This window comes from Phoenix dactylifera, chromosome 9, assembly GCF_051530095.1.
Source record: "Phoenix dactylifera cultivar Ajwa chromosome 9, Ajwa_hap1_PhDact_Kaust_v1.1, whole genome shotgun sequence".
In the NCBI taxonomy this organism is placed as follows: domain Eukaryota; kingdom Viridiplantae; phylum Streptophyta; class Magnoliopsida; order Arecales; family Arecaceae; genus Phoenix; species Phoenix dactylifera.
Genome location: NC_143198.1, coordinates 26,196,489 through 26,214,585, shown reverse-complemented (window position 1 = coordinate 26,214,585; position 18,097 = coordinate 26,196,489). Strand labels below are relative to the sequence as shown.

Genomic DNA, 18,097 nt, shown 5'->3' with positions numbered 1-18,097 from the left:
CTTTCACGAGCACATTCCTTGGGCTGCACATCCTTCAATGAGCTCTAACAACGCTCTTGGTTAGTGAGCTTCTTGAGTAGAACCAGATGGTTAGTGATTTCATCGATTGAAAGGGAAGCTGGAACTCAGACAGTACTTCCCCAGCCATCTTTGCCACTCCTCTCACAACCACCACATCCGAGAACAAAACTATTTATGAAGGGACACACCAACTTTATAGATGTGGGATGGAGAAGAGGTACGAGAACCCAGCTACAAGGAGGATACAAGGTCAAACTCACTATCGAAGACCCTGTTTTCCGTGGAGAGTTAAGTTTTGAAGAATTCTGGGGCAGTCCGCCTCCAGTTCCAGCTTTGAATCCTCGGCCCCTGGGGCCATGCAATTGTTACAGCCTAAAGGGCAAAAATAAAAATAAAATTTAATTTCCATCATAGGTTTATGAGCTCATGATAATCTCAAAATATTTGATAATATAACAGATAAAGTATGACTGCCATTATTATTATTATTATATATATATATATATATATATATATATATATATATATATATATATATATATATATATATATATATATATATATATATATAAGCACTGGTCCCAAACATAAGCTTACTGATTAATAACAAAAACTTATCCTCTTTAATAATAATATAAACTGGGTTATTGACACTATAGAACTTTCTGCAACCCAACACCTCCTTGCCTTTGACTGCCTTAGTATACCTTGTAATTAGGAAGCATATCATGCGTAAGCCTTTGAGCTGCCCACCTGGCCATGATTTCATTTCGCCAACCAACCGACACATTGCATACAAATTACCAAGTTGGTAAAAGCCATTAAATCAAACAAGTATATGCATTACTAAAAGACAAAAAGAAGAAGCGTGCACCATTTTCATCACTACTCTCTACCTCCATGACCTTTCCATCCTTGAACAAAAGAATAGTTATACCGTTACAAGGAATTAAAAGAATTTGGCTTAAACCCTTCATATCCATTTCTCAGACATCTTCATTGCCTTTTGAGACTCCCTAGCACAGCACCAGCCATCAATAAAGGTGCTATAAGACAACATTTGGCTAGACATCAGCCTTTGTTTCCGTCACCATAAGAATCCTTTGCACTTCTTTAACCCTTACGCTGCCCAACCCATGAATCATAATAAAGCAAACAATGGAAGAGGCTAAGGCCCAATAGATTGTAATAGCAACCCGGAAAGGCATCTCAAAGGCAGAGGGATCGAGCCAGGAAATACATTTCTAGGATTACATAGCTATACAATTTTTTTATAATGAATTAATTTTTAGTGAAAATATGAAAGTTAGTTATCAATTCAATACCAAAGGTATTAAGAATTCTTTATATAAAGAGCGGGCATTTTAGATGTTTTGCCTGGGAAGACCAAAAATTAAATCAATTCACCTTTATGAGTCCTGCAGTCGTATCTCTTCTCTCTAAAAAATGAGTATCAGTGTGCGTTTTATTTTGTAATATATTTTATGCAGAGCTTCTTTGGCACCACTTTTTTTATTTTTATTTTTTAAGAATAGAATAACATTTGATGCTATTGTTTTATTTTTTAAAGTTATTTTCATTGTGTTTAAAAAAAATAAAAATAAAAAATTCTTGCTTTCACTATTTTTTTTAAATAAGAAACTTATTTTTATACCACTACAACTATCATCAGCACCACTACTATCACTACTACTGCTGCTGTCACCAACATTTCTACCACCACTATACACAGCAATATCAACACCATCATCTCCATCATCACTATATCTACCACATTGCCGTCTCTACCATAGCCTCTGCGACAACATCATCACCATTATCATCGCTACTATTATGTTGTTGGTAGTTCCACTACAGTTATTGTAATTGTCATTACTCTTATGCGACCACTATATTACCAATACTTCTTGCTTTACTACAAATGCCACCACTACCGCCTCCGTCTTCTTTATTTTCGCCACCATCACTACTGGCTCAACTATTATCATTATATTTATATTTTAAAAATAATTTATTATACCTGATGTATAAATATTTTTAATTTTTTAGAAATAAAAATAAAATATTCAAAATTATATTTTTATTTCTAAAAATATGAAAATAAAAAGTGATGCCAAATGAAAATTTTCAATATATTTTTTTCCAGTTTTATTTTCGATATGTTTATTTTAATTCTGGATTCGGCTTCCATGACATATATTGCACTAGATTGTTGCTGGTACAAATATCAAGGGCTGAGACTTGGCTGGGTTAAAATGAACGGAAACTGATCCGTCGCAAGAACGACCCATCCATCCGTCTCACGACTTGCCGGCGATCCTGTCCAATTCGTCCAATTTCCCGAAACAACCAGAAGCGGTCCATCTTCTCACGCGCTTCGTGCGTGATGTTTGGCCCGGCGCGTTAGTTTTTCCAAAGCGGAGAACCGAAGTGTTGGGAGCAAGGGTTTTTGCTCAGAGAAACGCCAAGAACCGTCGAGACCACGCGGGCTTCGCCGACCCGAGAACAAAAGGACAATTTTGGGCATCTCCGCTCGAAGAACGAACGCCATTCTCGGAATCTCTCTCTTTTTCTCCAGCCATGCACGCCCCGGTCCTCGTTCTCAGTAAGCCTCTCTCAATCCTCAAACCTCTCTCTCTCGATGGATCCTTTCTCGCTTATCTGCTTCGAGTTTGGCCTGCTAAAGCTAGGGTTTTTGATATTATGCTTCTTGAGAGATCGAGTAGTGGTGTTTAGGTTTGGATGATCAGGAAGACTGGTGTCTAGGTTTTCGTGCACCAGGGTGTTCGAACCTCTCCGATCTGCTGCATAAAAATGACTTTCTTTTTTGGGTTTAGAATGAGTATAATAAGGTTTTTGAACTTGATTCTATATTCTTTGTCTTGATTTCCTCGGAAAGATTTGGATGCACCGATGATGATAGGAGTTTGCGCGTGCAAAACTCTGATTGGCCGCGCAAAAAATTTCTTCTCTTCGTTGGAAATGAGAAAAACAAGATTTTTTTGTTATATTTTATGGTCATATTTTTCTGAAAGATTTGTGTAAGTGGTTGATGATAGATGCTGACTAACAACCCTCATGAATTCTAATTACCAGGAAGAATTAATCACCAATTGTATTCAACAACCATAAAATCTAAACAAAAAGCTAAGCCTGCAAGGTTTGCAGGGTAGAAATGAGAGAATCATCTCACATGGCTTAGCGATGATAGAGCAATCCAACGAAATTTCCATGTAGTATGCTTATGTTTGGTTTCTTTCCCTTTCTAATTGCAAATAAATCTTATTACTTGCATAAGTTGCACAAAGAAATAATATGAAAAATACTGAACTTGGATTTCTTTGCTAGCCATGCATGACATCTGTGTTGTCATATTGGGTGTAATGTTCTGTTGCTACTTAATGGGTGTCTATTTTGTAAATGTCTTAGTGTTAGCTTAAGCTGCCACCAAGTTACGGTTTTAACCCATTCTTTTTGTTTCTAAAATTGTTGGGTGCTGTTCTTGTCAAGTTGTTTGAAAGCCTCTAGTTTCCTTTATTGTATTGTGTCTCTGATAATTACTGCTAACTCTGTTGAGCAGAAGATTCTTTAAAACGGGAATCTGGAAGTAAGGTGCACCATGCCAACATCCAAGCTTCTAAGGTGAGCATGTTTTGCTCCTTCTGTTTTTTGTTGTCAGGGGAGAGGTCAATATTTTTCATTACCTTATTGTAGGATGCTTAGATGCTTGACTTTGGCATTGCATCTGGGCATGGAGAAGTGTGCAATTAATGATTTGTGTATTCCAATGTTGATTTTTTAGTTTGCAGTCCAAGATCGATTGGTTTTTCTGATTACTTGTTACATTTTTCCTTTACATAGATGGTGAACAAAGTTGGCCTTTATTCCATTGACTAATATGTGCTTCATGCCTTCTCTACAATGTTGTATGACTTTTATTTTTAACTTTCAGAAACAATAAATCATTTTGTTTTCATTATGATGTTTCTATAAATGCTTTTCATATGATGATATCGTTTTTTTCTACTCTTTAGTTGATTTTTTTTTTAATTTTTCTAAAGCAAAATATAGACTGGGACAAACATAAGCAGCTGGGTTTTAATTTAAGACATCTATAAATTAAGTTAATGTACTTATTTAAATTTTACATATAAATATAATGTCATCTTGGGTTGTCTACTAACTAATGACCAAGTAAAATTTGTTATTATTCACCTCTCTCTTATTATAGCACTGCTCTCTTATTTCTGTCTTATTGTAGCATTTGTGAAAAGAAGATTTCAGTTTCTTATCATAGTTAAACCTATATGCCATCTTTCTTTCCCTGAACAAGGGTGTATATATGGAGGTGAAGGAGACTTCTGTATACACACAACTAACCATCCTTTTGCTCCATTTATAAGACCTATTATCATCTTTCCATTGTCATAACCACCCATCAGTACTGTGCGTGCTTTCTTTAAGTTCTACCCTTTCTTCCATTTTCTGATCTTCTTTCTCCATTTTCAAAAACCTATCACCTAGGCTTTTAGGTGGTTTGGCCAGTCATCTAGGAAACACTATGCATTGGGGTGTCCCTACTGCTCGAGAACTGCCTGGCTGCCATGACAACTATGTTGGTGATTTCATGAGTTATATAGAATTAGGTTTCTTGGGGTCATTTTTGCTTAATAATATCATATGTAGGTATTTCTAAAATATCACTTCTTAAGGGTGTTACAACAACAATCTCTGAGGCTTTTGGGTTGTCTTAGAAACAGGTACATGAATTAAATTTGTGTTCCTTATAAATTTTATGATGAAAGTGTTCTTGGGATTTTGAAAAGTATCCTCTTTCTATTGCTCTTGTTTTCTGCCTCTTCTTTGTTTATTGTTCCCTTTTTTTTCTCTAGTTTTTCCTCTTCTCCAACATTACCCAGACACTTCAGATCAGCAAATCGTGATATCATTACAATTATTAACTGTTGACACTTATATCAAGAAGTTTTCAGGCCTGACATAATATGAAGAAAATGTTTTATGAACTCAACAAATAGCAAGGAAATTGGTCCAATAAATTATTCATTATGTATACACACCTGCACATAGAAATATCTAATATAATATGGATATGACCCTATATCCAATTTTTTGAAAGATAATGCCACTCTTGTTTTTTTCTTTTTCTTCCCCTTCTTTTCTCTTCATTTTCTCCTTTCCTTTACTCTCACTCATTAATCCTTTGTGTTTCTGTTTCTCTTTTGATCCTTTGTTAGGTTCAGCCACATTCTCTAGTAGGGATTTGTCAAAAAAACCTTTAAGAAAGCTAACTAGCACCACTAATAAAATGAAAGCAATAAATAGAAATGCCTAATTAGAAGCATAAAATACCAAGAAGGGTCTCATCATTCTTTCTTTCCTGTAGCCTCTTTATCCCCTGAAGCATTTTGATTCAGCTATTCTCGGTACATTAGCTTTATTACTATACAAATGGGTAGAACGATGAAAAAATCCTACTTATATATGTATGTATGCGTGAATGTATGTTCATATGTATGGACATAATTCTAAAGTGAACACAATACCTTTAGAAATTTAAATTGATGCATGCAAGGAGGGATCATATGATATGGCTGGTCAGAGGCTTCACAACCAGACACGTGGTTCCAACACTAATTTGAAATGTGAACTGAGCAAAGCATATGAGTAGAGTTCATTTAGTAAGGCCCAGTGTAACTTTGTGAGAAGTCAGCTAGGTTGAAAGAAATACATGAATATTTTAATAAAGTCGATGAGCATGATTTGGACTGCTTGCTATCCAGATATTATGTTTTTTTTAAGAGATTGGTAATTAGACAAAGCTGGCGTTTGGATAAGATCTTTTGGTAATGGAAGTGGTGTATAATTATACAGTGGGTGCTATATAGTTTATGTGTGAACCTATATTAGTTGGCTAATAAGCAATTAAAATGATATTTCACTATTTGAAGACATCATCATCACCTTTTTAATGTTACTGTTTTTGGAATTTGGTGCATCAAACTTGTAACAATTTGTCTTTTGCTTGTAATCGTTTTATGATATTTGATTGGAGAACTATTTTTCTAAATTTAAATTTGAATTGTCTTTCTTGTGATCTCTTTCTCAAGATGTATCGTTCGATTAATTGGTGCATTTTACTACACAGGCTGTTGCTGACATAATCCGTACTACGTTGGGTCCTCGATCAATGTTGAAGATGCTGCTTGATGCTGGAGGAGGTGCATTACGGATGCTTGACATTTTGATATTGTATATTTGTGATATAGAATTGTCTTTCAAGTGAAAGTATCTATGATGAATGTACTTGTGTATTCGAAGATCTTGTTGGTTTTTTGTTTCTTTTCTTGCAAATGTCATTCTTTGGTGCACTAAGATACCTTGACTAGCATGGGTTATGCACTAGGTCAGATCAACATTCCAAGAGTTGTCACACTTTTTCATGCTTTAGAATTTTTTTATTCTTTCTTTTGATGTTCTTTACATTTCTAACCTCACTCTCTTTTTTCTTCAACTTGTTTTGGTTGGTACCAGGAATTGTTGTTACTAATGATGGAAATGCTATCCTACGCGAGTTGGATCTTGCCCATCCAGCTGCTAAGGTAACTTATGCCTCTTATCCTTGTCCGTTACCATTCTAGTTTGTCATTTGCATATGCTTATTGGCCTTCCGTTGATAGCTAGTGTGCCATGGGTCTACTGTCATACATTGCTTCTCACAACTCATGCTTTTTTATCTGTGCAAGATCTTTTACTCTAGGTTCTTTTGTTTTACTTAAAGAATACCCAGTTGTTCTTACTGTGTTCTTTGCAAGTTGACAGTCAATGATCGAACTAAGCCGCACGCAAGATGAAGAAGTGGGAGATGGCACAACATCTGTCATTGTTCTTGGTATGTTCCGTGCATATCGTTTATATCTCCTCAGTGAAGTGCTGAGATGACATTTACCTTGCACTAGCAGTGCACTAGCTTAATTACTAGATTATTTGGATTTAGTGGAGAACTATTATAGTCAATGTTTCATAGATTTTTTAGTCAATATAGGAAAAATTGCTATCTGGATTATCTGATGCTTTCTGCTTTACAGGAATGGATAGGAAGTATATGCTTGGCATGTACATATATATCTTCTTTTTTTTGTGTGTGTAAATATATCTCTTATTTTTTGATCTGTGATGATAAGAATGCATTTTTTAAATCTAGAGAAAATATGTTACTGATTGTTTGAGAGTGAATTTTTTGAAGCTGGTGAGATGCTTCATGTTGCGGAAGCTTTCATTGAAAAAAAGTATCATCCCACAGTTATCTGTCGAGGTAATTTCTGTACATCCGATCGGACCTTTTTCATAATCTGTACCTTCAAATTCTTGCTTGTAACACTGTTTAATATCCCCCTCACAGCATATAATAAAGCTCTAGAGGATGCAATTGCTGTTCTGGACAAAATTGCGATGCCTATTGACGTGAATGACCGTAAGTTCTACACAAGTATTATATCTCAGTAGTGTGCAGTTGGTGTTTTGATACCTTGGAGCTCATGACAATATGATGACCTATGCGAGCTTCTTCTTCTTCTAACTTTGTTTCTTTATCTTCTGTCCATTTCATTTCCAATGGTAGGTGCCACGATGCTGGGTCTGGTCAAAAGTTGTATAGGTACAAAATTTACAGGACAATTTGGGGACCTAATTGCTGTAAGTATTTTCTTCATAAGTACAAGTTTTCACTTTTCCTTCTAAAGATGTCTTCACATGCTTTATATGGACAACAAGCATGGGCAATCAACACTTCTAATCCATCTTCTTTGCTGTTTCATGATGCATCTGTGTAGGCTTTGTGGGGAAGCATTCATTTTCTATCTTACTAATAAGTTTCTAGTAATTTCTGTAATTTGAGTATGTTATATCTTCATTAGACCTAATGATTTAAACTTGCAATACAAAATACTAAATGCTGCAGTTCTCAAAAAATATTTAATGCTTTTGTTGTCTTTGTCATCTGTTTCTCACCCTAACTTTGGACCTCTATATTGCCCATTACCTCTTCTCTTTCTTTCTTTCTTTGGTGAAGGTTTCAGTTGTGTTAGTTTTTTGTTCAGATTATTTCGCATTTTTGAATAACATATGGATGCACATACATAAAAGTATTTACAAACATACTCCAATTATAAGGACTCTTTAAGATAATTCATGAGTCATATTCAAGCTGACTTGTTTGTTTACAGTCCTTAGTGGATTCAAAAAACCCTTCTGTAACATGTAAAAGGCACTAAGTTCCAGAAAAAATTGCTCCCATGGACCACAAATTTTGTCTTCTTTTCACCCAGCTGTTTCTTAAGCCTGTAAACAATCGATACCTGTATGTTTTCACACTGAAGATGGATAATGGTCTTCTTTGATTCATAGCTATTACCCTACTTATAAGTTTTAATCTCAAAACAATTTGTTGTTGGTCCTTGCACTAGTATCAGTCAAAAGAAAGTCTCTATGATAACAGTGCGTATATAGGATATATATATCTGCTTGCTACTCTATTTGCATTGTGTGGCATAAAGGACTTTGTATGAAGAGCTGTTCTCTTTCTACAGGTATTTATCCATCCAGGGACACCAACTGGTGTTTATAGGTAGCAAAGATAATGCAGAATTTTTCATATTTTTATAAGTGCACAAATTGTACTTTATAAAATTTGATGTTGGCTATATTGCATTAACAACTGGATGATTTGAGTTTCTGAAAAACTGTTGAATGTGATTCTTATTGCTTTCTCTTTGATTTCTCCATTATTATTTTCCCTGAGTGATATATGATTTGTTAAACCCTTTTGAGATTGATGTGTAATAGTCTTGCATCTTTTCATATCTAGGATCTTGCCATTGATGCTACCACAACAGTTGGTGTGGACCTTGGCCAAGGTTTGCGTGAGGTGGACATCAAGAAGTATATAAAAGTTGAGAAGGTTCCTGGCGGCCAGTTGGAGGACTCTAAGGTTCTTAAAGGAGTTATGATTAACAAAGATGTTGTTGCCCCTGGAAAAATGAGAAGAAAGATATTGAACCCGCGTATCATTCTCCTTGACTGCCCCCTTGAGTATAAGAAAGGAGAAAATCAAACTAATGCTGAGTTGGTAAAAGAAGAAGATTGGTACGAACTTTTATGTTTTTTTTCTGTTATCTATTTATAACAAACAAGCTAGTGCATCCATATGCATACTTTTGTAGAAGTTGCAAACGGCAAGGAGCATTTTTTGACTGTCTTTGGTACAAATATTTTTTTCCTTTTTGCTACTTATTTACTTAATGTGGAAATAAACTGAGTCTACAAATGATTTATCTTGGGAATCCAGCTGTCACAAACTCTAATTATGAAGACAAGTTTATCATTACACTATTTATTTTGGAAGGGAAATGTTATAAATATTGGAAGAACCAATAGTAATGTTGTCACTGACACTATTTGGTGAATAACAATGCTCCAATAAGTTGCTTGAATGGGTTCTGAAGGTCTAAGAAGCTCTTTGGGGAGCTTCAATCTTTTCAAAGAGCAGAAATGTAGTTTCTTGAACTCAAAAGGCATAGATAATTAATTAATTGGAGCAATAATAGACATTTCTGCGGCAATATGCTTGGCACAAACTCAAGGAAGTGTCTGGAAGATGAAGGAATTTCAAGACAACACTCCTTTCTGGAACACAATAAGTAGCATAAGAAGTTCCAGTTGAACTTTTTCTAGATCTGGATAAAAAATTATGTATGGATAAAAAATTATGTTATATTAACATGTAATTGCTGTTACAGGGATGTGTTAACATCAACTGATAGCTTCATAATTTTAACTAACTTACCCAATATTATTTGGAATAAAGTGCATTTAAGCTTTCTGGAGATGTATCTAAACAATTTTGCTTTCAAGTTATTAACTCAATCAAAGTAGTCAAGTCCATTCTAGTAACACTAATCTGTAGGTTCACTTAGGGACTCACGTAGACTTGAGTAGGTGTAGTTGGATTTGATTGAAACTGTTCAACTAAAACTATATCTATAGAAGTGTTAAATGTATTTGTTCAGTCATGATCAGCTAAACCTTTTGCTAGAACTATAATTTTTGCTCTCTTTGAGATAATTAAAGGCTAAATCAGCTGATACTTTAATGTCCGAAGTTGTTCGCAAAATGTTTGAATAAATTGTAAAGATAACTTGGTGTAAATTATTCAATAATTTATCAGTATCTTTTTTAAAAAGAATCTGGACTTTCTACTTGCCACCTTGATGGGTTCACTTTTTTATATTTTGTAGGTAATCTATGTAAAAGGTTCTTAATCAGTACTCATTTGAGTCTTGTCCACTAATAGTTTAACATTTCTTATGAAGCCAAAGACATTGAATAAGCTGTCATATTATCAAAAACATCCTTTATTGATATCTGAGCATCTTATAAGAAATTGGTTTCCAGAACTAATCTGTAGTTCTCTGCTTAATATTTGGTACTAACAAGTGTCTTTTTGTCAGGGAAGTTTTGCTGAAGATGGAGGAGGAATATATAGAGAATCTCTGTATGCAGATACTGAAGTTCAAACCTGACTTGGTTATAACGGAAAAAGGGCTTAGCGATCTCGCATGCCATTATTTAAGCAAGGCTGGAGTCAGTGCTATCCGGAGATTGAGAAAGACAGACAGCAATAGGATTGCTAAGGCTTGTGGAGCAGTAATTGTAAATAGGCCAGAGGAACTTCAAGAATCTGATGTTGGAACGGGAGCTGGGCTATTTGAGGTCAAGAAATTTGGCGATGAGTTTTTTGCATTTATTGTGGACTGCAGAGATCCAAAAGCATGTACTGTTCTTTTAAGAGGTGCGAGTAAGGATCTTTTAAATGAGGTCGAAAGAAACTTGCAGGTATGATTTTGTGCTAGCACATGTTCATCTAAACTATGGACTTGATGTGCCTATGGCTGACTTTTCTCTTATAGGATGCCATGTCAGTAGCACGGAACATATTGAAAAACCCCAAGCTTCTTCCTGGAGGTGGTGCCACAGAGTTAACGGTATCTGCAGCATTGAAACAGAAGAGTTCATCGGTTGAAGGTATTGAAAAGGTAAGCTTTCTTGCTTATTAGTTGATACATTATCCTAGGTTGAGCTTCAATGAGTGTGGTTATGTGTATGTACTTGTGGTCCTTAGTGCAACAATGTGCTTCACATTTGTCTAATTGTGTAACAGTGGCCCTATGAAGCTGCTGCTGTAGCTTTTGAGGCTATCCCACGAACCTTGGCTCAAAATTGTGGGGTGAACGTTATTCGGACAATGACTGCTCTCCAAGGAAAGGTAAAGGCGAAACCTAATCGTTTTTTTATTTTATTTTGCATTTGCTTAGGGTTCGTTTGATTGGGATATGTTAGATTACCCTGGGAATCATTTATCTAGAAAAATGATCGCGAGGGAAAATAAATTTTACTATATTTGGTCGGTAGAAAAATTACTATTAAAAATAGTATCGAAGAAAGATTATAAATATATTAATATAATTAATATTAATTATATATGTTTGGTTAAAGGTAATGTTACATGGGAATATTGCCAAATTTCCAATAATACCATTGAATAAACAATTCAAGTAATAACATTTTTTTCTCAGTCCATTTATGGCCTACTTACATAAACGTTGTCAATATTAACTATTTCGAATATTGAAATATATTTACATGAGTTAATAAATATTTTTAAATTAATTATACATATATTAAAAAATATATTTCTTATTTTATTAGTATGTTTTGATATATAAATAAATATATTAATTATCAATAAATCCTATATTAGATTTATTGATAATTAATAAATATTTATTAATTATTTATTAATAATTAATATTTATTAATAAATATATCAGTATACTAAATATATTATTATTTCTAAATATTATTAATCAATATATGAATATATTTATAATATATTAATATAATTAATAATAATTATATATGTTTGGTTAAAGGTAATGTTACATGGGAATATTGCCAAATTTCCAATAATACCATTGAATAAACAATTTAAGTAATAACATTTTTTTTTCTCAGTCCATTTGTTAGCCATTTATGGCCTACTTACATAAACATTGTCAATATTAACTATTTCGAATATTGAAATATATTTACATGAGTTAATAAATATTTTTAAATTAATTATGCATATATTAAAAAATATATTTCTTATTATATTAGTATGTTTTGATATATAAATAAATATATTAATTATCAATAAATCCTATATTAGATTTATTGATAATTAATAATTATTTATTAATTATTTATTAATAATTAATATTTATTATGAATATATTTATAATATATTAATATAATTAATAATAATTATATAATATAATTATTACAATATTAATATAATATCAGTGAGGGCATTTTTGTTAAAAAATGATATTTTTAGATTATTTCTACTTGGTAATCCAACATGAAAAAACAAATACAACCCTTTTGGTGGTATTTGTTTTACCTTCTCTCTTAAGAAAATAGATATGCGGCTCGTCGTTTATTTTACTCTCTCTCTCGTCCACTTTTCGTACCAAACATGGTAATCTAACATGGTATTTATTTTTTCATGCTGGATTACCCCCAACCAAATAGGCCCTTAGTAAAAGTAGTTACGAGTTGTAGATTGGACATAATTAGTCAAACTGTAAAAGACCACGCTCAAACAGTGCCACACACAAGATGTCTGAACCACACCATAATGTGCAGGAACTGCACTAAGCTGTGCCATATAATTATTACAATATTAATATAATATCAGTGAGGGCATTTTTGTTAAAAAATGATATTTTTAGATTATTTCTACTTGGTAATCCAACATGAAAAAACAAATACAACCCTTTTGGTGGTATTTGTTTTACCTTCTCTCTTAGAAAATAGATATGCGGCTCGTCGTTTATTTTACTCTCTCTCGTCCACTTTTCGTACCAAACATGGTAATCTAACATGGTATTTATTTTTTCATGCTGGATTACCTCCAACCAAATAGGCCCTTAGTAAAAGTAGTTACGAGTTGTAGATTGGACATAATTAGTCAAACTGTAAAAGACCACGCTCAAACAGTGCCACACACAAGATGTCTGAACCACACCATAATGTGCAGGAACTGCACTAAGCTGTGCCATATAATTATTACAATATTAATATAATATCAGTGAGGGCATTTTTGTTAAAAAATGATATTTTTAGATTATTTCTACTTGGTAATCCAACATGAAAAAACAAATACAACCCTTTTGGTGGTATTTGTTTTACCTTCTCTCTTAGAAAATAGATATGCGGCTCGTCGTTTATTTTACTCTCTCTCGTCCACTTTTCGTACCAAACATGGTAATCTAACATGGTATTTATTTTTTCATGCTGGATTACCTCCAACCAAATAGGCCCTTAGTAAAAGTAGTTACGAGTTGTAGATTGGACATAATTAGTCAAACTGTAAAAGACCACGCTCAAACAGTGCCACACACAAGATGTCTGAACCACACCATAATGTGCAGGAACTGCACTAAGCTGTGCCAATAGGATCAGCTTTCCAATCTAATCACTAGTCTATCCGTCTGATTCTATCCCATGTGCGGCACACCACGCTTCCTGATTTTTTTTTTCATCGAGCAAGACACTACTACAAGCAAAAATCCTATTTAAGATTGGATGCATTGTGACTCCATCGTGCGATGCTCACTCAGTGTACAGAAGTATGTGAGGCCTGCAGGTAAGCGGGCAGGCATAGTTGTAGGTGGTTCTATATCACAAAACCTCAGCAGACTGCTGTTACTTGAATGCATCACCCACTCTCCTGCAAGGAGAGATGCTACTATGGGATGATTATGCTAGTTTTTGATAGGTGGTGCTCCTAATTACTACTTTTATGTTTCTATGCTGCAGCATGCTAACGAGGAAAATGCATGGGTTGGCATTGATGGAAACACAGGTGCCATTGTTGATATGAGAGAGAGAAAGGTACGGGCTTCAAAACTTCCCCTCCGACTCTTCCCCAGCTTTTCACCTCCCTCTCAAACCTATTTTTCTTTTTCAGATATGGGACTCTTACAATGTTAAGGCACAAACATTTAAGACAGCTATTGAGGCTGCTTGCATGCTTCTGAGGATTGATGATATTGTGAGTGGGATAAAGAAAAAGCAGGCTCCTGGAGCTGGCCCAACCCCATCGAGACCAAAGGTAGAGGAAGAAGGAGATGCGGACAATGAGCAGATGCTTCCAGATTAGAATTTTGAAAGGTGTTTGTTTATTTGCTTACTGGAGTGTTTGAATACCTGGGTGTGCATGCTCGTTCTCTTGTCAGCAAGTTTTATCAGGGAATGGACGGACTATTAGGTCAGGTGCCCTTTTGTTGACAAATTTTGTTTTCTTAGGTCATTTTTCACTCCTTGAAGACTACCAGGATTAGTTTTATTCTGTCCTTGGTGCACGTTTTGTTATCTGAGAACCGATGACGGTTCATGTATGGTTTGTTTACCGCAGATGGTTTACCACCTCATATATTGTAGACCCAAAAGGAATATGTTAAGATGTTAAGGGTAGCATATCAACATGTTGTTCCTCGTTTTAAGTTTTGACCTGACCTTGTGCAGGATGAAAAATAAAAAATGATTTAAGGACTGCCATCGATTGAGTTTTAACTGATCAAGCGTCTTGGTTTTAGCAGTGCTCTTCTGACCGAATGAAACATTGTGGTTTCTGGCAGGTATGTATCAGCCAGCAATCAAGTTGAAATCATATGGTTTATGGAAGCCTTAGTCTATAGCATGATTGTGTTCTGGTCTACGCACCCTGAATTGTGTTCGGACTGCATTTAGGGCTTGCTATTAATCCAGTAAATAGTCTTGTGCTCCATCCAGAGAACATTAGAGAGGTTCGCCTGAAAGCTCGTGGATGATACGGGCAAAATTGATGGTAAGGATGCGAAGCTCAAAAGAGGTGGTACCATCTAAGATTGATAGGTAAAAGGTTTGGGTACCATCCTGGGAAGCTCTACGTAAAAATTGAGTTATGGTTGGAAAGGATGAAAATTAACTATAAAATCTCACTGAGATCGTATGCGGCAGTAAACAATGATTCACGTGTCTGGGCTCAGTTTTATGCATTTCCAGCAGCTAGATTGAATTGAGAGTTGGGAAGGATGGGGCGGTGAAAGTATCAGGAAGCCTTTGTGGTTGACTTAACAGTGATTACATATCTGCCACCACCATATCCACCATCTTTGTCCTGTAAGATTTCAAATGCAGCAATTTCTGTTCATTAATACCAGTAAATCATACATAAGAAAAGCATGAAAAAAGAGTCATAAGCAAAAATAGAAAGAAATCATCTGAAAGATGACTTTAGCTATTTGCAAATATGATTTTTAAACTGGAAGCATTATACATTATATCAATAACCAATATAAATTGACTCAGCTCCTACATAAAATTCATTATCATCAATCCACATCCAGTAGATATTAAATAATAAAATTGGCATCCTCTTATCAGCATGGTAGCAAGAATTAGATGACATGGAGTAGGAGAACAAAGACCAAAAAAAAAAAAAAAACTTTCCTTAAATCAAGCAGGTGCAGGAAACATAGGAAAAACAAATGGAAAAATAAAGGGTGCAATTCTGCATATGAATAAGCAAGCCAGTGTTCCAGAAGAGAACAGAGCTTGCTTTAAGATTTTGTTCTTTTCAAAGTCTCGCATCCATCAGCTTCATGAATCTCTAATCCTTCTTCTAGACCATTCAAGAAGAAATACTCGAGTCAAGGATTACTTCGCTCATTAAAGATAGTAATGTGCATTAAAACATTTTTATTCTCCATAAAATTATTTTTCAGTGGATGAAGAGAATCTTCAATGAATCCTGTCCTTTTCCAACAACAATATTATGAAGATAAAACAAAATCTTTTACTAAAGTTAATAAACTCTTGCTAGCACCTTGGTCCTAATAATCAAATCAAAATCCACTTATTCTACATCTTGTATAGAAATGATTTATATAAATTATCTCAAAAGAATATATCACCAATGCTTGAGGTGAAAAATGTAATCTTCCCAACAGGAAGCAATTTGAAAAGTATATGTTGCCATCACTTATCACAAATAATTAGCATAAAATTGGCCTTTTCTCCTTTAAAAACATGATTTTTTAAAAAGATTTTCTTGTAATCTCTATAAAGAATACGATAAACTAATATTTTATCCTAAATTTAACTAAAGGAATCAAAGTATCCATTTTGCTAATAACATTTTCAAGAACATTGTGATCAAAGCCAACATAACATATAAATTAGTCAAGAAAATAAATATCAACCTAATCCAATTATATGTACCAATAAGGAAAGTTTGAGTAAAACTATAGACCTCACAACGGGATAAAAAATCGACCACATTGTTCTCCAGTTCAGGGTCGAGTGGTTCTCCTAACAAAACAAATGAGTGAAGAATCCAGTAGCACTTCAGCAAAAAAAAGGAAAAAGAATCCAGTAGCATAGCCAAGGTCGGCTGCACTCAAGAAATCAACCCACATTGGACAATAAAAAAACTCCAGCTATAAATGGAATTTAAATGAGAACATGGATATCAAAAATGATTTGTTTAGGAAAGAGAGTACCAATGAAATCCGATCTTACTCAGCATCTAGCACGTGAAAGCTTGGTCCAAGTTGCTCGAGTCCTCTTGTGAGAAATTCAACATGCTTATCACGTCATAGCTCTGACCTTCAAAACAAACCCCTAATCTGATTTATTTTAAAATGTGATGAAAATTTTGGCTTGTTAAGAGTTTGATTTACAATTTAGCATATTGAGATAAAAGAAATAATATTATGAAAAAAAATAAAAGAATCAATTTGAAGTATGTGTACTCAAACATTTTAAGTCAAGGATTCACCATTTCACCCTTCATCTAATATTAAAAACCAATATAAAAAAAAAGAGCAAAAAATAGGGTTTACTTCTGATTTAGGATGTTATCATCTAGAACGATGCAACCAGCAATCCAGCATAATCTATGTTCTAGTAGATGGAGGATATGGTGTCCTCGTTTTACTCATTTGGGTTAAAGTCTGAACCTCTCTATAACATTCGACTGCCTTGAGTTCAACAAGATTGTTTTGTTGCTATAAGGAGCAGGATTACTAACATAACCGGGCTTTTAAATACTAAAAAACTCAACTTTCTTGGTTGTTTAGAATTTCAAAAAAAAAAAAAATTGTCTTCTACTCTCATGGACTTTAGGGTTGGTTAAAGAGACCATAAAAATGATTCCGGTTCCCGAAGGAGATGGCCATGGTAATCGGCCACCACAGAGGCAGTGTTGTTTAGCTTGGCAAAACAACAAACGATTTGAAGGCGCTAAGAAGGAGCAAAAATTATGGTTATTACGATGATAAGGAGAACTTGCATGAGCGATTGAGCGTGGGGGGGAGACGCCATTGAGAACGCGGTAGATCTCGGCTACCTTCTCCTCCACCTCGAGCTGCTCCGGCTGCGTGAAGGTGAGCCTCGGTTGCTGGTCGAGATTGATAATGGGAGAAGCAGAAGAAGAGGACCGAGAGAAGGAAGGGGAGGACTCCGTTGCTACGGACTCTAGTGGCAAGCGCGCTTCTTTGCTTTGCTTTGCTTTGCTTTGCTTTGCTTTGCTTTGCTTTGCCTTCTGTTTTTCCTTCGCTTTCTTTCTTGCTCGGGACCGCGCGGGTGTATACATGGAACCAAGAAAGGAACCGTCCGCCATCTGGATAAGCGTTTTCACCAGTCCAGAAAACCAGAGGTTGAAAAAAGCAGCGACTCGGCCGGTTGGACGGTTGGACCGTGGTCGAACCGTGTGGTTGAACGGTTCAAGCGTTTTTTTTTAAAAAAAAAAAATCGGGTTTGAACGAGATCCGGCCAGGGAGTTGAACACCGTGGCCTCTAATTCCAATGCCCATGTCATTACCCGAGAAATCTCTCTCTCTCTCATGCATGCTCTGAGAAACCTTTGTGATAGCTAAACCATAAACCATACATGCTGACTTCAAAATTG

At 34.9% G+C, this 18,097-nt stretch overlaps 1 protein-coding gene and 1 long non-coding RNA gene across 4 annotated transcripts; one reads left to right on the top strand and one right to left on the bottom strand.

The window, feature by feature from the left end:
* The first annotated feature begins 2,418 nt into the window (after positions 1-2,418).
* On the top strand, positions 2,419-14,648 carry LOC103715123 (T-complex protein 1 subunit gamma-like). The gene is made up of 14 exons (XM_008802654.6): positions 2,419-2,626; positions 3,602-3,663; positions 6,188-6,260; positions 6,574-6,641; positions 6,862-6,931; positions 7,286-7,354; positions 7,442-7,513; positions 7,661-7,734; positions 8,906-9,183; positions 10,548-10,932; positions 11,007-11,132; positions 11,258-11,362; positions 13,963-14,037; positions 14,114-14,648. The coding sequence occupies exons 1-14, from the start codon at positions 2,602-2,604 to the stop codon at positions 14,303-14,305; spliced, it is 1,674 nt and encodes a 557-aa protein (XP_008800876.3). The 5' UTR covers positions 2,419-2,601; the 3' UTR covers positions 14,306-14,648.
* On the bottom strand, positions 14,306-17,910 carry LOC149752916 (uncharacterized). 3 transcript variants are annotated; one of them, XR_016396514.1, is made up of 2 exons: positions 16,439-17,910; positions 14,306-15,304 (listed from the first exon to the last, which is right to left on the bottom strand). It is a non-coding gene; the product is annotated as an uncharacterized LOC149752916 (long non-coding RNA). The 3 variants fall into 3 exon arrangements; XR_016396515.1 differs by having other exon boundaries at positions 16,689-17,910; XR_016396516.1 differs by having other exon boundaries at positions 16,708-17,910.
* Between the last annotated feature and the right edge of the window lie 187 nt (positions 17,911-18,097).

What these genes read in the sequence shown, in the direction of transcription:
- LOC103715123 (XM_008802654.6), top strand. Translation starts at nt 2,602, where the DNA reads ATGCACGCCCCGGTCCTCGTTCTCA. An exon ending in GCCTATTGACGTGAATGACC is followed by an intron (nt 7,514 to 7,660) that starts GTAAGTTCTACA and finishes TTCCAATGGTAG; the next exon opens with GTGCCACGATGCTGGGTCTG. An exon ending in TGACTGCTCTCCAAGGAAAG is followed by an intron (nt 11,363 to 13,962) that starts GTAAAGGCGAAA and finishes TCTATGCTGCAG; the next exon opens with CATGCTAACGAGGAAAATGC.